Source organism: Euleptes europaea, chromosome 20 (genome assembly GCF_029931775.1).
Source record: "Euleptes europaea isolate rEulEur1 chromosome 20, rEulEur1.hap1, whole genome shotgun sequence".
NCBI classification, from domain to species: domain Eukaryota; kingdom Metazoa; phylum Chordata; class Lepidosauria; order Squamata; family Sphaerodactylidae; genus Euleptes; species Euleptes europaea.
Window position 1 is genome coordinate 7179644 of NC_079331.1, and position 21898 is coordinate 7201541.

At 48.8% G+C, this 21898-nt stretch overlaps 1 protein-coding gene across 5 annotated transcripts in view; it reads left to right on the top strand.

Moving 5' to 3' along the window:
- Positions 1-21898, top strand: part of CELF6 (CUGBP Elav-like family member 6) — a 115036-nt gene that overhangs the window by 81087 nt on the left and 12051 nt on the right. For 3 of the 5 annotated variants that reach the window (XM_056865963.1, XM_056865962.1, XM_056865960.1), the window contains 3 exons: positions 11015-11063; positions 19650-19778; positions 21041-21120. In XM_056865963.1, the coding sequence (XP_056721941.1) occupies positions 11015-11063; positions 19650-19778; positions 21041-21120 (258 nt within the window). The remainder of the gene's footprint in view (positions 1-11014; positions 11064-19649; positions 19779-21040; positions 21121-21898) is intronic. The other 2 variants (XM_056865959.1, XM_056865961.1) reach the window with 1 other exon arrangement.

The following is a 21898-nucleotide window of genomic DNA, read 5'->3' on the forward strand; positions in this document are numbered from 1 at the left end:
ATCGAACGCATGCGTTTCGCCTCATGTGCGATCCTGGCTAAAACAGGGATTAAAGGAGGATAAGGCGACCGTGCGTTTTCGCCCTATGACGAAGTCCGGTGGTGCCTTTGCATTCTGCGGCCAGAATATATGGTCCAGTTTCCAGAACTGGGATTTCTCTGGGTTCAGGGAGGGGCCGTGCCAAGCAGAGCCTCTGCTTGGCATGCAGAAGGTCCCAGGTACGATCCCCGGCATCTCCAGTTAAAGGGACCAGGCAGGTAGGGGATGTGAAAGACCCCTGCCTGAGACCCTGGAGAGCCGCTGCCGGTCTGAGTACACCAGACTGACTTGGATGGACCCAGGGTCTGGTTCAGGATAAGGCAGCTTCATGTGTTCACCAAGGCCAAGCCTTGCTGCGACATAACAGGCAACTTCGCAAGCCTCGGGGCTTGCTGGCACAATCCCCCGGGAAAAGGTAGCAATTTAAGGGAGCCGAATAGCGATTAGGCCCCGCCACCATTTAAAAAGGGGGGGGGATCCTCTCTCCCCCCTCCCTCAGCTGAGCTCAGTGCTCAGTTTTGCGCTGCCGCCTTCGAGACCCACCTGGACTTTGGAGGCGGCTGGAATTTTTCGGGATTGTGTTTAACAGACCCGAAATTTTTCAAATATTCAAAAAAAAAAAAGCCAGTATGTGGATAGGGTTACCAGGTCCCTCTTCACCACTGGAGGGAGGTTTTTGGGGTGGAGACTGAGGAGGGCAGGGTTTGGGGAGGGACTTCAATGCCATACATAGTCCAGTTGCCAAAATGGCCATTTTCTCCAGGTGAACTGGTCTCAAGCGGCAGGAGATCTCCAGCTAGTACCTGGAGGTAGGGAACTCTACATGCAGATTTGGCTTTTTTTGTATGTGTGATTTTTCAAAAATTTCTGCGTCTATTAAACTTGAACCTAAAAAATACCGGGGGAAATGGTGCACACCCCTAGTCGAGAGGCCTGGAATATGTACTTTGTCAAGCTAAAACACATCTTGTTTTAGCTTGTTTAAGGCATCTTGGCCATCTTTTGGTCACTGGGGGCGTGGGGGGGAGGTAGTTGTGAATGTCCTGCATTGTGCAGGGGGTTGGACTAGATGACCCTGGTGGTCCCTTCCAACTCTATGATTCTACGAATCTACATCAGTGCGTCATGGGAAATCTCAAAAAACAAAGCCTCCCGAACAAGAACGAAGGCAGTCCATCTCTGGCCTACAAAACATTTAGACGTTCTCTCCCCCGCCCATTCTTTCCCCATCTCTGTGTTATGAGGAGCTCTTTTGGGTTCCTCCAGGAAGCTATCAGCAATTGCCCGTGTTGTCCTGCACCGGCCCCCTCATTCACAGGGAGCAAAGATTGATGGCGTCTGCCTTGGAGAATCTTTCCCACCACGTTAGCTCATTGGTGAGCCATCAACCAGGATTATATACTTACCTGTTTGTATGCACCTTTTTGTGAACAATACCTGTGACTTTGTAATTCACGACCTGTGCTTGGATATGACTTTTGCATTATGATGGTAATATTGGAATTATATTGAAATTGCTTGGAATATTTGTTTTCTGTGTGAATTTTGGTTTAACTACCTGTAGGTTGGCAACCCTATTGATGGGGATGTGATACCAGAGAGTCCATCTGCTGAAGCTGCCATTTTCTCCAGGTGAACTCATCTCTAGTCCAGAGATCAACTGCAATTCTGGGAGAATCTAGGATGAAAATCCAGAGTGTCCTCCTATTACAACCGATCTCCAGCCGATAGAGATCAGTTCCCCTGGATAAAATGGCCGCTTTGGCAATCGGACTCTATGGCATTTCCCAAACCCGCCCCAAAACCCTCCTGCCGGTGGCCAAGAGGAACCTGGCAGCCCTAGGCGCCTGTAGGCCTGAGCTTTCCCTGTGGTTTCCTGTGCTGCCGGCTTGTTCGAGGCCTGCCAGGCAGCCTCGACAGCTTCCCCCAGGGACTGTATCTTGCTGCCAGTGTAATCTCGGCCGACAGGATTTGGAATATTATCCTCTGGGAGTAGAAGAGCTAGAGAAACAAACGGAAAGAGAAATAATGATTACTGATGAGCAATTAGCTACAGACGTAGAGCTCGGCCAGATCAGGCCATTTCGGGCGGCAGCCAAAGAGATCCCTTTGGGGAGCTCCGAATCAGGGCTGCCGCCATCCCTTAGCACTCTCAGCTAGGGTTGCCAACCTCCAGGTACAATAGGGTTGCCAACTGCCTGGTAGTAACCGGAGATCTCCTGCTATTGCAACGGATCTCCAGCCGAAAGAGATCAGTTCCCCTGGAGAAAATGGCCGCTTTGGCAATTGGACTCTATGGCACTGAAGTCCCTCCCCCCCAAACCCCGCCCTCCTCAGGCTCTGCCCCAAAAACCTCCCGCCAGTGGTGAAGAGGGACCTGGCAACCCTAAGGTACAAGCTGGAGATCTCCTGCTATTACAACTGATCTCCAGCCGACAGAGATCCGTTCACCTGGAGAAAATGGCCGCTTTTGCAATTGGACTCTAGGGCATTGAAGCCCCTCCCCAAACCCCACCCTCCTCAGGCTCCGCCCCAAGAATCTCCGGGTATTTCCCAACCCAGAGCTGGCAACCCTACTCACAGCTACACTGCTTCTGAACATGGAGGCTCCGATGAATCCTCACAGCTTTAATAGCCCATTGATAGTGGCATTCATATGCTTTAGCTTTGAAAACATCTTAGTTGTCTGTGTTTTAGGGAGGGTAACTCACCCTGGAGAATTTTATATTATTTGCTCCTGTAAATGTCTGCCTTTCGTACTTGTTTCTTTGCAGCCTGTATGTACCGCTTGCTTTTTTGCGTGGCTGTTTTCACATCGCTCTGGCATTGCAGAGAGTGTCCAGATGTGTCGCAGTGACCTTTCCCCCAGCTGTTTAAAAGGAAAACTTTAAGCTGAAGTTGGCTGGGGTTTGGATTGGAACTAGGGTTGCCAACCTCCAGGTACTAGCTGGAGATCTACTATTACAACCGATGTCTAGCCGATAGAGATCAGTTCGCCTGGAGAAAAATGGCCGCTTTGGCAATTGGACTCTATTGCATTGAAGTCCCTCCCCTCCCCAAACCCCGCCCTCCTCAGGCTCCGCCCCAAAAACCTCCCGCCGGTGGCAAAGAGGAACCTGGCAACCCTATTTAGATCTGATAATCATGATTTACATTACGAGCAGTGAGAGAACTAAGAAATTCTGGAAATGATGGAGGTTTGAGAGGGAGACAGAAATTTGTGGGGGTGGCAATTGAAACATATGTAACATTCCCTTTTTTTGGGTGGGGGGGGAATCGAGCCTCAATTCATTTCACTGCTTTAACCACATGGTTAGTTCACATGGAAGAAAATTGGACTATTTGTTATACCAGTTATGATGACGAAGCTTGAAAGTGTAAATGCTTTTGTTTTCTGAGCAGGATTGCAGATTGTTCTAACATTTCCTTGACCCAGGCACGACTGTATCCTTTGAGCTGAAATCTATTCAGATAATATTGTACAGGTCCAAAAATGGGTAGAGAAGCAGTTATGGATTTAATATATGCTGATCTCATTGCAATCTTTTTTTTGGTACCTCCCCACTGACTCAAATCCCAGTTTTTCCCTACTACACCATGGAAGAAACTTATCTGTTTCATTTTTATCCCACCTTTAACAAGCTCAAGGCTGAGTTTCTAGAACCTAGTCCCTTGCTCTAACCACTGCACCATATGACCTTATTTTAAATCCCAGACGCTTACCTTGGCATTTGCAGGATTTTAGGGTTGCCAAGTCCCTCTTTGTCACTGGTGGGAGGTTTTTGGGGCAGATCCTGAGGAGGGCGGGGTTTGGGAGGGGAGGGACTTCAATGCCATAGAGTCCAGGTGAACTGAACTCTGTCGGCTGGAGATCAGTTGTAATAGCAGGAGATCTCCAGCTAGTACCTGGAGGTTGGCATCCCTAAGGATTTTGCACACTGACCTATGAATAATGGATTGCAGAACTACGTTGCTTCCCTCTCCCTCAGTTTCCCAGGAATCGTCCACCCTTTGGGGAGACGTATAACCCGACCATCCATTTGCAAAGGGTCTGATTGATGTTAAGTATGAGAGGACATGCCAAGTTGAGCCCCCCAGTTCTGGTGGGGGTCTCCCCTCTGCCCCTGTCGCTCCCTGAACCAGAGGTGGCAGGGGGACGCGGCGGATCCCGGCCTGGTAAAAATTCCCCTCGGTGTCAGTTTGACAAATTTGTTAGTCTTGTCGCTGGCAGGATCCGACGTCCGTCGGAGGCACACGGCCATAAAACTAATGTAGTGAGGAGGCAGCCTGAGCAATGACGGATCCGGCCCGTCGCTTGGAACAGGCATTAGCTTTATGAACCGGGGGTAATTGAAAGGAAAGATTCGTCATTGGTCTCTGGCGGACAAGAAGTTTGCGGCGAAACTTTGCAGCTGCAGGTCTGTTGGTCAGGGGAGCCCATCCCAATGGGTTGGGGTGTGGGGGTCGGAGGAGGGTGTTTAAAACACCGGGGATCACAGGCATGGGGAGAGAAGGTCCTCTTTCCCTCCCACCCTGCTAGCTTTCGAGCCCAGCTCTTAGTCATGACTTTTTCCAACACTCTTCTCTCAAACAGCCATTTCAGCGGGAATGGCTGTACTGTTTTGCACCCTTGCCCTAAATAGGTTTTGGAGATTTGAAGGTGGAGCCTGGGAAAGCGGGGTTTAGGGAGGGACCTCGGTAGGGTATAGTGCCATACAGCCCACCTTCCAAAGCAGCCGTTTTCTTCTGGAGAAGTGGAATAAATGGTTTAAATAAATACATAATAAACAAGCAACCCGGGTAGCCTGGAGATCAACTGTAATTCTAGGAGATCTCCAGCTTCCAACTGGAGGTTGTCAACCCTATTTGAAAGTAACCACTGGAAACCCCTCTCCCCACACACAAGGCGCAATATTATACGGGACACATTTGTGAGAACCACACCACTTCTGAAAGCAGAGAAGGGATTAGTCCTCTGAAGAGGGCAACAAAGATGGTGAGGGGTCTGGAGACCAAGTCCTATGAGGAAAGGTTGAAGGAGCTGGGTATGTTTAACCTGGAGAGGAGAAGACTGAGAGGGGATATGATAACCATCTTCAAGGACTTGAGGGGCTGTCATATCGAGGAGGGTGCCGAGTTGTTTTCTGTTGCCCCAGAAGGTCGGACCAGAACCAACGGGTTGAAATTAAATCAAAAGAGTTTCCATCTAGACATTAGGAAGAGTTTTCTAACAGTTAGAGCGGTTCCTCAGTGGAACAGGCTTCCTCGGGAGATGGGGAGCGCTCCTTCCCTGGAGGTTTTTAAGCAGAGGCTAGATGGCCATCTGTCAGCAATGCTGATTCTATGACCTTAGGCAGATGATGAGAGGGAGGGCATCTTGGCCATCTTCTGGTCACTAGGGGTGTGGGGGGGAGGTAGTTGTGAATTTCCTGCATTGTGCAGGGGGTTGGACTTGATGACCCTGGTAGTCCCTTCCAACTCTATGATTCTGTGATGTTACATTTGTCTCTGATCTGAAGCCTTTATTGGCATAAAAAATAAAGCATACAACAGCAAATACAGAAGACCATACAATACAAGGTACATCAGATCTCCATCAACAGTAAAAGTGGATTACTTAGTTTTGCAGTTCTAAGCCAGCCTTATTTGAAACACAAGCGCTCACATTCTTGGATTGCAAACTGTAGAAAGTTACGTTTATCTAGGATTGCTAGCTGTGGGCTGGGAAATACCTGGAGATTTTTTGGGCAGAGCCTGAGGAGGGCGGGGTTTGGGGAGGGGAGGGTCTTCAATGCCACAGAGTCCAATGGCCAAAGTGGCCATTTTCTCCAGGCGAACTGATTTCTATCAGCTGGAGATCAGTTGTAATAGCATATTACAACTGATCTCCAGCTAGTTAGTCCCTGGAGGTTGGCAACCCTACGTTTGTCTGACTGGCAACCCAAGTCAGATGAATGTAACATCTGCAGGGCAAATGCCCTGAAGCCTGAATAGTAGGGTTGCCCCTACTATTCTGAATGGCAGGGGTTGGATCTAGCTGAAGAGCCAGCCAGAGGGTTTTGAGGGGCCGAGCCGACGTTGCTATGAGTCCCGCGTTCCCTGCTCTTCTGCCGCTGATCTCTCCCGACACCTGAGCCACCTGTAAACAAGCAGATTATTTCAAGGACGTAGTGATCATTATTTTAAACAAGAACAGTTCGGTCTCCAGCGGATCTCGCCTTCGGATTCTGTCAAGGCTGCAGTGAGCTTCCCGCTGCTTAGGGGAGGCTCTTACCATTTGGCTTGAACCTTGTGAAATGGTCTCCCTCGGAAAAAAATAAGACGCGGCTCCAGGCAGGGGATCTTTTCTGCGCATAGCCTGCGTTCTCAGGCGCCCTCTGCATCTGCTGTGTGGGCGGGCAGGGAACGGAGGCAATCCGCGATGAGCAAAGTGTTCTCGCGGGTCACAGGAACACCAGATAAGCAAGCTGATCCAGGAAAGTCTTTGTAAGACGAAGGGTCCCTCCTTAGTGCAGGGGCCGTGGCTCAGTGGTAGAACATCTGCTTGGCATGCAGAAGGTCCCAGGTTCAATCCCGGGCATTTCCCGTTAAGGATCAGGCAGCAGGTAGCGTGAGAGACCTCAGCCCGAGACCCTGGAGAGCCTCTGCCAGTCTGAGTAGACCACGCTGACTTTGATGGACCGATGGTCTGATTCAGTATAAGGCAGCTTCACATGTCCTTGTGTTCAGTTCGCATCTTAAAGATGGAGACCAAACATCATAAGAACATAAGAAAGGCCCTGCTGGATCAGACTAAGGTCCATCAAGTCCAGCAGTCTGTTCACGCAATGACTAACCAGGTGCCCCCAAGAAGCCCACAAACAAGACGACTGCAGCAGCATTGTCCTGCCTGTGTTCCACAGCAGCTAATAGGCATGCTCCTCTGATACTGGAGAGAATAGGTGTGCAACATGACTAGTACTCATTTTGACTGCACACACTCCCTTGGAAATCCACAGGAGAACTTCAAACTGCACGCATGATTGAATTCCCGTTCTCCCAGGGGCTGAACCAGCATCTTCCTTACTCCTGAATCCTCAGGCTGGCTGGTCCAGATGGGTTGTGGTTTCCAGACAGAATTTGGCCATCTGTTCCAAGGGAGCCCAGGGCAGGGCAAGAGAGAGTGTGCACAATCTTGGGGTTGTGCATGTGTATATACATCTAAGATTGTGTGTGTGTTGGGAGGGAGAGAGATGAATGATGGGATACGCCGGTCCCCTTTCATCTGTCACCCTGATGAAGCAAAGGCACTTTAATTGACTTTAATAGCCGTCAAATGACATCAACAAGTTCTGCTAATATGCAAATCAATTAGCAAGATTGATTGGCAGGAGCGGAGAGTGGTCAGGTGGCTCGGGGAGGCGGTGGGGAGAGCGGCACCGCCAGCCAAGGAGCTGTCGAGGAAGCGTTTTTTCAGCAGAGCAACAGAGGAGTCTTTGGGAACGGGCGTTGCCTTGTGATGCCCTGGGAGTCTGGGCATGCCCTGGGTTGTGCTCCTTGCTTGGGGCCCCAAGACACGACTCCGGCATTAGTCAGCTGGAATCCTGTTCCTTTAGGCCATGGTGAAAAGAGAGTTGAGAATCTCCCAGTGGAAATCGTAGCCTTTGTTTAACAAAACAGGAGATGTGGGGCAATGGCTGCTTCTCCAAAATGTTATGGGAAATTTGAGATCAGCCTGAGACCAATGGCCCACGTGCATGGAAAACTACACATTGTTTATGTTGTTATACCACCTTTCCACCTAATCAGGGTCCCATGCATATGCTCCAGCGCTGGCCGCTCTCCAAACAAGCGCAAACTCCCAAGACCGCACCTGGCTCAGGGTTCTTAGGTATCTTGGATTTATTGAGAGGCAGCATGGTGGTTAAGAGCGGTGGTTTGGAGCGGGGAAGTCTGATCTGGAGAACCAGGTTTGATTCCCCACTCCTCCAACATGAGCGGCAGAGGCTAATCTGGTCAACTGGGGTTGTTTCCCCCACTCCTCCACACGAAGCCGGCTGGGTGACCTTGGGCAAGTCACGCTCTCTCAGCCCCACCTACCTCCCAGGGTGTCTGTTGTGGGGAGGGGAAGGGAAGGCGATGGTAAGCCGGTTTGCCTCTCCCTTAAGTGGTAGAGAAAGTCGGCATATAAAAACCAACACTTCTTCTATTCAGGATGTAGTAAGTGGTTCCTGCCTGGGACAGGAGGAGGCTCAAGCCCCCTGTTTGCAGGGATCCAGGCTGCAAAGCCCATCTGATCAATTTCATGGTTGTCACTGGTCAGTTTCGTTTCCAGCATACAGATGGATATCCAACAAGCCTGAGTTGGCAGGGCCTTTAAGGACAGGCATAGGGAGAATGTGTTTGCCATTGTTAGAGCGGTTCCTCAGTGGATCAGGCTTCCTCGGGAGGTGGTGAGCTCTCCTTCCCTGAAGGTTTTTAAGCAGAGGCTAGATGGCCATCCGTCAGCAAGGCTGATTCTATGACCTATGGCAGATGGTGAGAGGGAGGGCATCTTGGCCCTCTTCTGGGCATGGAGTAGGGGTCACTGGGGGTGCAGTGAGGGAGGTAGTTGTGAATTTCCTGCCTTGTGCAGGGGGTTGGACTAGATGACCCTGGTGGTCCCTTCCAACTCTATGATTCTATGAAGAATGCATTCAAAGGCCAGGGCTGCAGGACAAACTGTAATGCTTTTCTGATAGGCTTTCAGGTAGCCGGCTCAAGGCTGACACTGAATTCCATCCGTCCAAGGTCTGTAAAATGCGTGCCCAGCTTGCTGGGGGTAAAGTGTAGACGACTGGGGAAGCCACTGGCAAACCACCCCGTTAACAAAGTCTGCTTTGTAAATGTCAGGATGTGACGTCACCCCATGGGTCAGGAATGACCCGGTGCTTGCACAGGGGGCTACCTTTACCTTTACAGTACTATGGTTGAGATGTGGAATAGTGTGCTGTAGCCTGATCCTGGAAGCTAAGCAGGGTCAGTACTTGGACTGGGGGACCACAGAGGAAGCCTGCAGAGAAAGAATCATCAAACAACATGGCTGGTCGCTCGATTTTGTACCCAAGTTTGTAATTTTAGAAAAAGCAAAAAGGGCCTTTTAACATAAAGAGTGATAGAGTTTTAAAGTTCCTGGGTAGGTTTTAATTTTTTTTTGTAATAAACTTTATTACATACATAAAAATTACATGCATACATAAAACTGGGGGAAATAAAAAGAAACAAAAAATATCAATCAAATTTACATACAGTTACAGATAAAAGTAATAATAATAAAGGATAACGAACTCAGCTACACCTATTAAAGCCAGTGAAAACATTACTCGTCTTCCTCTCCATGTTCCAGATTTTTGAAAGTTTTTTTTCCATTCTGGAGATTATTGGGATCCAGATAGCATCTCGCTCTTCCAGATCTTTATTATTTTTATAATAAATCAGCTTAATTAATGCATACATTTGTTTAACCTTCTCTACCCAATGGTTTACATTCAGGAACTTGTTTCCTTTCCAATATCTTGCAAAGTTAATTCTAGCTGTTGTTAACATATGAAGGAATATTTCTCGTAGATCTTTTTGTATATCTGGTATATAATTTACTAAAATGGTCTCAGGATTTGCTGGAATATTTATTTCAAGACTGTTAGCTATAATTTGGATCACTTTCTTCCAGTGTGCCTTAGCTCTTCTACAACCCCACCACAGGGTAGGTTTTAATGTTTAGCATTTGTCAAGGAGAATGTTCAAATTGTAAATTTGTTTATAGGTTATGTTTATCCTGCAGTTTGTGTTTGGTATATACCAGGGGTGGGGAACCTTTTTTCCGCCAAAAGCCATTTGGATATTTATAACATCATTCGCGGGCCATACAAAATTATCAACTTAAAAATTAGCCGGCCAATACGTTTCTCCATGGCCCGGGTGGGCAAGGTTTAACACAGTTTCTTGGGCGGTCCTAGCAGCTCCATAGCTAACGACTCTTCTGCAAGGGGGAAAAAAGGTTCCTTTTCTCGGCAAAACAAACACATCTGCCTTGAATAGAGGCTATTCCTGTCCGCGGGAGGGTGCGGATCACCAGTCTTAGTTCCTTCTGAGCTAGAGATCTGCCAGGACCCATGAAGGGCCAGACCAAATGCTTTTGTGGGCCTTAAACGGCCCCCGGGCCTGACGTCCCCCACCCCTGGTATATCCCATGTTGATTGGCAGTTGCTACATGAAGTTGGTCATATACTGACCTTATTCCTTTTGTTTATTCCCTGTACCTGTTTTTTGTGCTGGTCGTGGACCCTAATAAAGTTTTGAGTCGAGAAGACTGCAGAGAAAGGCAATGGGAAACCACCTGTGCCTCTCGCTCGCCTTGAAACCCCCTTGCATAAGTCAGTTGCAACTTGGTAGCATATACATACATATAGGGCGAAAACGCACAGTCGCTTTTGCTTCCTTTATTCCCTGTTTCAGCCAGGATTCAGCCAGGATCAAATGCATGCGTTTTCGCCAAACATGGGTTTGATCCTGGCTGAATCCCAGCTGAAACAGGGAATAAAGGAGGCTAAAGCGACCGTGCGTTTTCGCCCATGTAGAGCGTTGGACTAGTTTTATTGTGATGTTTATCGCACGTCTTATACTGTTAAGTTCCATTGTTTTTAATGTTGTCATTGGCCTTGAGTGTCAGGGAGAAAGGTGGATTGTAAATGAAGTACATAAATGAAGTAAACCCTCCCCTGATAACTTTTCAAGATTTCGCCTACGGGGGTCCTTAGTTTTGGGTCGAGCTCTCTGGCAAACCCTGGCAACTCTTTCCGGAGAGTTCTGGCGTTGGGTAACGGACCAGGGTCCTTGGAACCAAAGCAAAGTGCCTGTTAAAAAACCCCTTTCATCAAATTTAACCGTGACAGGTGGGTCTCAGGTGGGACTTTCTGGGATCGTCTCTAACCGAGGTTGCTCTCGTTTTGTTTGACAGATGAACCGCCCAATCCAAGTGAAACCAGCTGACAGCGAAGGTCGAGGAGGTAGGTAACTCTTCATGTTTGAAATATGTCGCCAACCTCCAGGTAGTAGCTGGGGATCTCCCGCTATTACAACCGATCTCCAGCCGATGGAGATCGGTCCCCCTGGAGAAAATGGCCGCTTTGGCAATTGGACTCTGTGGCATTGAAATCCCTCCCCTCCCCAAAACCCACGCTCCTCAGGCTCCGCCCCAAAAAACTCCCATCGGTGGCTAAGGGGGACCTGGCAACCCTGGCAACCCTATTCCCTGCTCCTCCACACAAAGCCAGCTGGGTGACCTTGGGCTAGTCACAGCTGTCTTAGAGCTCTCTCAGCCCCACCTACAGGGTGTCTGTTGTGGGGAGGGGGAGGGAAAGTGATTGTAAGCTGGTTTGATTCTTTCGTAAGTGGTAGAGAAAGTGGGCATATAAAAACCCACTCTTCTTCTTCTTCTTCCTCCTCCTCCTCTCGTTTTCGAGGCTGCCTCCAGGGGGCTCCGCCACTCCCACCTGCAGGCGAGGCCCGATTCCTTTCTGCCAAATGTCAGGGAGCCGCGATTATTGCATGTGAACGTGGAGATAAACGCCCCAAGAATCAATAAGGAGCCGGCCTCGGCCTGGTTCCCCATTGATTGATGAGGCCTCTCCGTCCTGCGCATCAAATGCAATTACTCCTGAGCAAAGAAAGCTGCTTGGAGCCGAGGGTGCTGCATTGCTTTCTGTGGCAGCTTGGGAGGAGCTGTGGCTCAGCGGTAGAGCATCTGTTTGGCATGCAGAAGGTCCCAGGTTTAATCTCTGGCATCTCCAGTTAAAGGGTCTAGGCAAGTAGGAGATGGGAAAGACCTCTGCCTGAGACCCTGGAGAGCCGCTGCCGGTCTGAGCAGACAATACTGACTTTGATGGACCAAGGGTCTGATTCAGTAGAAGGCAGCTTCGTGTGCATTAAGGCAGGGGATTCTGTGTGTGACTGGGGCACCCCTGGGGCCTAGGGTTGCCAACCTCCAGGTAGTAGCAGGAGATTTCCCGGTATTCCAGCTGATCTCCAGCCCATAGAGTTCAGTTCACCTGGAGAAAATAGCCGCTTTGCCAATTGGACTCTATGGCATTGAAGTCCCTCCCCTCCCCAAACCCCACCTCCTCAGCCTCCGCCCCCAAAACCTCCCGCCGGTGGCGAAGAGGGACCTGGCAACCCTAGGCCTCTTTGTCGGTCCAGAAATCTCAGAAGCCCAGATCTGCAGATTGTTTGTCCTGGGTCAGTTTTAAATCTCCCCGCGTGTAAAGGCACACGGGATGAAGATGCGAGCTGAGTAGCTAAGGAGCGGGGAAAGAAAATATGTCCTGAAAGGTGACTCTTAGCCTGGAAGGAAGCACGTGCATCCTGGCTGATAAAAACAGTGAGCATTTGGGAAATTAACCATAGCTTACGGGAAGGTTCTGTATGTGCTCTGATGACACATGTCACCGTTACTGAGCTACAACTAAGCCTTGCGCAACTATCATACTTTAAAAAAAAAAATGAAGCAGAGCATAACGTAGCTGGTAGAGAATAAAACTGCTGATATCATATCGCCCTTGTACAAATCTATGGTGAGACCACACTTGGAATACTGTGTACCGTTCTGGTCACCGCACCTAAAAAAGGATATGACCGAGCTTGAGAAGGTGCAGAAAAGAGCAACCAAAATGATTAGGGGACTAGAGCAGCGGTCCTATGGGGAGCGGTTAAGACGCTCAGGGCTGTTTAGCTTGGAAAGAAGGCGGCTGAGGGGAGACGTGATAGAGGTCTATAAAATTATGCATGGTTTGTAGAGAGTGGACAGGGAGAAGTTTTTCTCCCTCGCCCATAATACTACAACGCGGGGTCATCTGCTGAAGCTGGAGGGTAGTAAATCCCTAAGGAAATAATCTCAGTACACAGCCACTAATAAGCTGGAGGGTGACAGATTCAAAACGGATAAAAGGAAGTATTTTTTTTTCCACACAACGCATAGTTAAACTGTGGAACTCCCTGCCCCGGGATGTGGTGATGGCTGCCAACTTGGAAGGCTTGAAGAGAGGAGTGGACATGTTCATGGAGGAGAGTATCCCTGGCTACTAGTCAAAATGAATACTAGTCATGATGCATCCTATTCTCTCCAGGATCAGAGGAGCATGCCTATTATATTAGGTGCTGTGGGACACAGGCAGGATGGTTTGGGGCTTCCTAGAGGCCCCTGGTTGGGCCGCTGTGTGAACAGACTGCTGGACTTATGGACCATGGTCTGATCCAGCAGGGCTTTTCTGATGTTCTTACGGAAGTTCCTGGAGACTTGGGGGTGGAATTTGGGGAGAGATAAATAAAACCGCCTGCCACTGCCTCTACAGGCTTCAGCTGCCGATGCCCGTATGTCATAATCATTCCCATAATGTGGCCCTGACTAGTTTGAGAGTAACACGGAAATTATTGGCCTACTGATGTGTTCGGCGTTCTTGAGAAAGCTATGAGAACGGGAGTTGGCAGGCTGACTGGCACCCTCTAGGGGAACCTGGCGGGTCTTTCCGGTTTCAGCAAAGTAGCGCGCTCTATAGCAAAGCTTCTTAAACTGTGGGTTCTCCAGATGGGGTCGCGAAAAACTTGGCCACAGTAAATGGCAATATTATACGTATACCCAAAAAATTGTTTTAAAATGAATTTCTTGGTGATTTTTTTTATTAGTAAACGTTTGATTTGGAGACCTGTTTTATGTACAATATTCCTGGGGGGGTCGCGTAAAAATTTCTCAGGCGGAAAGGGGTTGCAAATGGGAAAAGTTGAAGAAGCCCTGGTCTAGAGCAAAGCTTCCCAAACTGTGGGTCACGACCCCACATGGGGTCGCGTAACTGAATGTGGGGGTCGCGAAAAATTTGGCAACAGTAAATGGTTTCTTTATGATTTATTATCAGTAAATGTTTGATTTGTATACCTATTTTATATACCAATATACCCGGGGTCGCATAAAAATTTCTCGGGCGAAAAGGGGTCGCGAGTGGAAAAAGTTTAAGAAGCTCTGATCTAGAGCAGTGTACCTCTAAAAAGCATATGTTCCTTCCTTCCTTCCTTCCTTCCTTCCTTCCTTCCTTCCTTCCTTCCTCCCTTCCTCCCTTCCTCCCTTCCTCCCTTCCTCCCTCTTTCTTTCTTTCTTTCTTTCTTTCTTTCTTTCTTTCTTCCTTTCTTTCTTCCTTTCTTCCTTCCTTCCTTCCTTCCTTCCTTCCTTCCTTCCTTCCTTCCTTCCTTCCTTCCTTCCTTCCTTCCTTCCTTCCTTCCTTCCAGCAAGCGTGGTGTAGTGGTTAGCGGTGGACTCTAATCTGGAGAGCCGGGTTTGATGCCAAACTCCTCCACATGAGCGGCGGACATTAATCTGGTGAACCGGGTTGATTTCCCCACTCCTCCACATGAAGCCAGCTGGGTGACCGTGGGCTAGTCACAGCTCTTTTAGTGCTCTCTCAGCCCCACCTCCCTCACGGGGTGTCTGTTGTGGGGAGGGGAAGGGGAGGTGATTGTAAGCCGGTCTGATTCTTCCTTATGTGGAGTAGAAAGTCGGCATATAAAAACCAACTCTTCTTCTTCTTAACTCTATAATCATGAAGGCTAGAAAAATACTTTCTTTTTAAAAATGCAATCCTCGCTCAAAAGGACTCGCTGGCGTTTGAGTGTGTGCATGGATTTTTTCTTAGACCAATAACAGCCCCTCCACTTCGGGTAGTTGTTGTGACTCCCTATCCTTAGCTTCCCCTCTCCCCCTTTCTATGTTTGTCCCTTTTCTGGAAGGATACGTTGGCTCCAAAGCCCAACCCCATAGCAACTGGATATTCAAAGGTACACTGCTGCTGGAAATGGAGGGTCCATTTACCCACTGTGACTATTCTCCGTGAATTTTTCTACTATCCTTTTAAAGCCATCTAAGCTAATAGCTAAAACTGGATTACAGCTGAATATCAGAAAGAAAAAAAGTAATGACTATTGGGGAACTCTGGAGCATCCAGTGAAGACAATGGGCAGCAGATTCAGGAGAGAGAAAAGGAAACACTTCTTTATTCGGCAAGTGATTAAAATGTGGAATTTGCTGCCAGAGGATGTAGTGATGGCCGCAGCCGTAGTTAGCTTTAGAAGGGGATTAGGCAGATTCATGGAGGAGAGGTCTATCAGTGGCTACTAGCCATGGTGTCTAAAGGGAACCTCCACATCCAGAGGCAGTCAACCTCTGAAATACCAGGAGGCAACATCAGGGGAAGGCCTCAGCCTCTGTGCCCTGTTGATAGACCGCCAGAGGAACTGGTTGGATAGGGTTGCCAACCTCCAGGTAGTAGCTGGAGATCTCCAGCTATCACAACTGATCTCCAGCCGATAGAGATCAGCTCACTTGGAGAAAATGGCCGCTTGGGCAATTGGACCCTATGGCGTTGGAGTCCCTCCCTTCCCCAAACCCCACCCTTTTCAGGCTCTGCCCCCAAAAACCTCCTGCCAGTTGTGAAGGGGGACCTAGCAACCCTATGATTGGAGTTTGGGGAAGGGAGGGACCTCAGTGGGGTATAATTCCATCGTGCCTACCTTCCAAAGTAGGGTTGTCAGGTCTGGGTTGGGAAATACCTGGAGATTTTGGGGGTGAACCCTTAGAAATGGAGGGGAGGGAGGGTTTGGGGAGGGGAGGCACTTCAGTGGGATATAATGACATAGAATCCACCTTCCAAAGCAACCATTTTCTACATGTGAACGGATCTCTGTCACCTGGAGATCCATTGTAATTAGGGTTGCCAGGTTCCTCTTCGCTACCGGTGAGAGATTTTGGGGGCAGAGCCTGAGGAGGGCGGGGTTTGGGGAGGGGCGGGACTTCGATGCCATAGAGTCCAATGGCCAAAGCGGCCATTTTGTCCAGGTGAACTGATCTCTGTCGGCTGGAGATCAGTTGTAATAGCAGAAGATCTCCAGCTATTACCTGGAGAATCAGTCTTAAGCCCTGCGAGGTTGCCTTTTGGTTTTTGATATTTTTTATTTTTGAGCCACATGCTGCCTTCTCATATAGTTACTACTAATCTCAGCATAGGTTTCTCATTCTTCTAATTACCTGGAGGTTGGCAACCCTAGTTGTAATCCCAGGAGATCTCAGCCACCACCTGAAGGTTGGCAACCCTACCATTACTATGTGAGACAGGCTTAGGGTTGCCAAACTCCAGGTGGGACCTGGAGATCCCCTGGAATTTCTGCTCATCTCCTGACTACAGGGATCAGTTTCCCTGGCGAAATGGATTCTCTGGAGGGCGGGCTCTGGGGCAGCGTACCCCACTGAGGTCCCTGTTCTCCCCGGGCTGCACCCCAAATCTCCAGGAATTTCCCAACCTGGATCTGGCAACCCTACCCCTCCCATCGTCCGCTGGGGGCCAAGGGAGACCTGGCAACCCTAGACAGGCTGCTGGACTAGATGGACCATAGAGTTAAAAACACGTCAGTTCTGAGCCAACTCTTGTGCTTTCTATAGGCTCTCTCCCCACTCCCTCAGGCACCTGTCACGAGCCCAGACGGTCTTGGAGGATCCGTACTTTAAAACCCGGTGATGTTTTATTCCCAGGGTTCAGTTGCTCGAGCAGGGTAAATAACAGCACATTCAGAGAGAGATGTAGCTATTAAACACGACTCGGTTGTTGCCAGCAGAAGCGCCAGGCATCCCAAAGGGATCGGGGAAATAAATTACCCACTTACAGAATGTAATTGGTGAGGGATTAAAAATCAATAGACAGGCAAAGAACGAGAAAGGCTGCCTCAGCCGGGCTTGGAGGAGGAGAAATCCTTTTCACTAGAGGACGGCGTTCTCAGAGCCCGGAAACCCACCCATCCGATCTGTCAGCGTTTGCAGTGGAAAGGAATCCTGTATCTTTAAGAGATCGATGACAGGAAGAAGCTTGGCTGGGGAGGGGGCAGCTTTCTTTGGGAGGGGCCGTGGCTCAGTGGTAGAGCATCTGGGACCAGGCAGGTAGGTGATGGGAAAGACCTCTGCCTGAGACCCTGGATAGCCCTAGAGAGGGGCCGTGGCCCAGTGGTAGAGCATCTGCTTGGCATGCAGAAAGTCCCAGGTTCAATCCCCAGCATCTCCAGTTAAAGGGACCAGGCATGTAGGTGATGTGAAACACCTCTGCCTGATACCCTGGAGAGCGGCTGCCGGTCAGAGTAAACAATACTGACTTTGATGGACCAAGGGTTTGATTCAGTATAAGGCAGCTTCATGGGGCTAGGCCATGACTCAGTGGTAGAGCATCTGCTTGGCATGCAGAAGCTCCCAGGTTCAGTCCCCGGCATCTCCAGTTAAAGGGACCAGGCAGGTAGGTGATGTGAAAGACCCCTGCCTGAGACCCTGGAGAGCCGCTGCCGGTCTGAGTAGACAATACTGACTTCGATGGATCGAGGGTCTGATTCAGTATAAGGCAGCTTCATGTGTGTTCTTCACTGGGGGGTACAATAATGCTGAGTTTGGCCACGCCCTCCCCAGAGAAACGGCAAAATTCATTAACAGTTTTTTAGATATAAATGTTCCTTTTTATAGTTAAAAAAAAGGGTCACACAAATTCCTGAGACATTTTGGCAGTCATGCCTCGGGGGAATTTTAAGTCAGATGCACCCAGCTTTTCCTGCCTTCTGTTTCCTTGGGAGGGCAAAGAGGAAATGCAAATCTGTCGCGGCACATCTGGATTGACCCTGTGTTCCAGCTGTGGTTGCTCTCCCCTGTTCTCTATACAAGGCCAGATTTATTTGGTGGTTCTATTTCCCCCCTAAAGATGGTTTATGTGTAAGCAAGTCTATGAACCTGGATCCCTTACCTATTTTTTCCCCCCGTCATCTCTGCCGGCACGGCCTCCGCGGTGCCAGGCCATTATTTATTTATTTATCACCACCCACCCACCCCCAGGCTGCCTTATTTCCCTTGTCAAGTGCCGTAAGAGACCCGGCAGTTGGCATGAGGGCCTCGGAAGACAGATGTAGGCAATAACGGTGAAACGTTCATTATTTACCATCACTCCTCCTGGTGTTTTAAGTGATTTATGTCCCTCGGGCAGGAACTGGCAACATTGGGGTTTATTCGGGTAGTCAATCATAACCCCACAAGACTGGCCTTCCTGCTAACGCGCTCCGGCTTCTCTGCCTCCCTTTGTTTCCCTTTTTTTTTTTTGCCTCTGGCGGATTGCCCTGCCCCAGATGTGCTCTGCCTTTTTCCTTTACGTCCGGTTGGAGGCTTTTTTCCGTCATGGTGGACGACAACGGAGTTAACGTGGCGTCGTGGTTAAGCGCAGAATGCAGCAGCTGGGATGGTGACCGGGGTGGGTTGTGGAGACCGTATAGCTCCTCACAACGACCCTGTGAGGTAGCTTAGGCTGAGAGTGTCTGACTGGCCCAAGGTCAGCCAGCAAGCTTCCGTGGCTAGGGTTTCCAACCTCCGGGTACTAGCTGGAGATCTCCTGCTATTACAACTGATCTCCAGCCGATAGAGATCAGTTCCACTGGAGAAAATGGCTGTTTTGGCCATTGGACTCTATTGCATTGAAGTCCCTCCCCTCCCCAAACCCCGCCCTCCTCAGGCTCCGCCCCCAAACCTCCCGCTGGTGGTGAAGAGGGACCTGGTGGTGAAGAGGGCAACCCTAACCGTGGCACAAGTGGGGATTCGAACCTGGTTCTCTCCGATCCTAGTCCAACACCCTAACCACTACATCCTGCTGGCTCTTACTTCCTACTAAGTGTACTCTGGCAAGGAGGATTTGGGGGGGCAGTTGATCAACCCCGGCCGCCCCTCCAGCGATTTGAAAGGAAGATTCAGGATGTATTCTTTATTTTAAAAAATATTTTTTTATTTGAAATTTTCAAACAAACAAACAAATCGAACATTCTCAATCGTTCACATGCATGCAGGGTAAGCAGTCTTTCAGGGAGTTCATTTTGAATTGATTATTCATGTCACACTGGGCGTTTATTTAATCAATAATCTATCTGAATCCTTTATCCACGTTTCCTCTGCTTTTCAGGCTATCTATCGAAGCAATACTTAAATACTTGATACAATTCATATGTCCCATTCTATATTTTACTTTCATTCTGTGCTGCTCTACACGTAACTATTTTACATGCACAATAGATCTGCTGCCTTCATACTGGTATTCTTTTGTTTATTAATATGATTCAGGATGTATTCTTGATAGCGGAGCTGCCCTCCGCCGTCCAGGCCTGGACTGTTCCTCTACACCAGTGGTTCCCAACCTTTTTTTGACCAGGGACCACTAGGACTTTTTTGTTCGGTGCAGGGACCCCAAGGTTCAAAATAAAAATTCCGAGAATTTGAAAATAAACTTTAATCATAACTGTTAGTTAAACATTAAACTTAGAATAATATTTGAATATATATATTTTATAATAGAGAACTTTTAATTGAAAATATTAATTTATTATGGGTTTAGAACTTTGTTTTGCGGACCTTAATTTAGTTCTCGTGGACCCCTGGGGGTCCATGGACCCCTGGTTGGGAACCAGTGCTCTACACACACACACACCCAATACTTTCCTCCTGCCGCGGGCCTGCGTCTTCCTCTTGCTAACAAGGTGTGGCTTGTTTTTAGAAGACAGGAAGCTCTTTGTGGGTATGCTTGGGAAGCAGCAGAGCGAAGACGACGTCCGGAGACTCTTCGAGCCCTTCGGCCAGATCGAAGAATGCACCATCCTCCGAGGCCCTGATGGAACCAGTAAAGGTGAGAGGCAAGGGGCGGCAGGGGAGGTGGGAAGGTCCCTCTTCGCCGCCGGGCAGGAGGCTCTTGGGGTGGAGAGGGGCTTCAATGCCATAGAGTCCAATCGCCAAAGCGGCCCTTTTCTCCAGGGGAACTGATCTCTGTCGGCCGGAGATCAGTTGTGACAGCAGGAGATCTCCAGCTACTACCTGGAAGTTTACAAACCATAAACAAGCGCCGACGGCATCGATTCAAATATATTGAAATAACATAAACGTATAGTACAACGTAGCCAAAAAGTCCAGAAATATAACAAGATGCAGAGAATTGCGGAGAAGCCGGGTAGAACAAAACTCCGGCGTGAGCGTCTGCTGTCCAAGAACGCCAATGGGCAGATATCTGGAGATCCCGGAAAACAGCCACTGGCCGGTATGGACAGACGGTCAAAAGTAGGGGGTCATAGGGGTGAACCTATAATCCCGAGATGGAAATTCTCTGCATCTTGTTATATTGTGGGACTTTTTGGCTAAATCGTATTATATGCTTATTATTATATGCAATATATGCAATATATTTGCATATGTTATATTATTATATTATTATTATATGCAATATATTTGAATTGATGCCATCAGTGCATGTTTATTGTTTGTAAACGCCATACTGTAAGCACGAGGAACCTTCTTTGAATCCTACTACCTGGAAGTTGGCAACTCTAGGAAAGGCGGCATAAAAATGTTCTCCATAAATAAATAAGCAGCAGTTTACACGGTGTCCTCTCGGAGTCTCAGTGAGAAAAGTACACTATAAATACCGTAAATAATTTTTACCACTTCTTCATTGGCTTTTGCCCAAGAGCTGAGATCATTATTAAAACTCTGTTTTTATCCAGAACCTTTTCTTTCCAAAGCACCTCACAATTTTATTTATTTACTTCATTTTCACCCTGCCTTTCTCCCGAATGGAAACCCAAAGCAACTTACATCAGTCTCCCCCCCCACATTTTATCCACACCGCAACCCTGTGATGTAGGACTGGCTGAGAGGGTGCGACTAGATTAATGGCACCCAGTGAGCTTCCAGGTCAGAAACCTGAGGAGGGCGGGGTTTGGGGAGGGGAGGGGGCTTCCATGCCATAGAGTCCAACTGCCAAAGCGGCCATTTTTCTCCAGGGGAACTGATCTCTATCGGCTGGAGATCAGTCGTAATAGCGGGAGATCTCCGGCGAGCGCCTGGAGGTTGGCAACCCTACTCTGAGCTGATGGTTCCTACCCTCTCTCCCTCTAGGATGTGCCTTTGTGAAATATGGGAGCCACGCGGAGGCGCAAGCAGCTATCAGCAGTCTCCACGGCAGCCAAACCATGCCGGTAAGTGCTGGACGAAAAGGCTGCTTCTGCACGGCAAAGTCTGTACAAATTCCCTGTTTGGCTAGAGGCCTAAGCCTTTGAACCCGTGCTCTCCTGTCTCAACCGTTATTGCCCTGGCATGCTAACAGGCTGTAAACGTCACACAATGCATAGTTAAATTGTGGAAGTCCCTGCCCCCGGATGTGGTGATGGCTGCCAACTTGGAAGGCTTTAAGAGGGGAGTGGACATGTTAATGGAGGGGTCTTAGTGGCTACTAGTTAAAATGGATACTAGCCATGATGCATACGTATTCTCTCCAGGATCAGAGAAGCATGCCTTTATCTTAGGTGGTGTGGAACACAGGCAGGACGGTGCTGCTGCAGTCATCTTGCTCGTGGGCTTCCTAGAGGCCCCTGGTTGGCCACTGTGTGAACAGACTGCTGGACTTGATGGCCCTTGGTCTGATCCAGCAGGGCCTTTCTTATGTTCTTATGGAGTATCCATGGCTACTAGTCAAAACGGATACTGGTCATGATGCATACCTATTCTCTCCAGGATCCGAGGAGCATGCCTATTATCTTAGGTTCTGTGGGACACAGGCAGGATGGTGCTGCTGCAGTTGTCTTGTTTGTGGCTTCCTAGAGGCACCTGGTTGGCCACTGTGTGAACAGACTGCTGGACTTGATGGGCCTTGATCTGATCCAGCATGGCTTTTTTATATTCTTATGTTTAAACTGTCATCTCCCGAGGAAGGATTTTGATGCCTCTCTCTGCCATAAAAACATAGCCAGAGAGTCC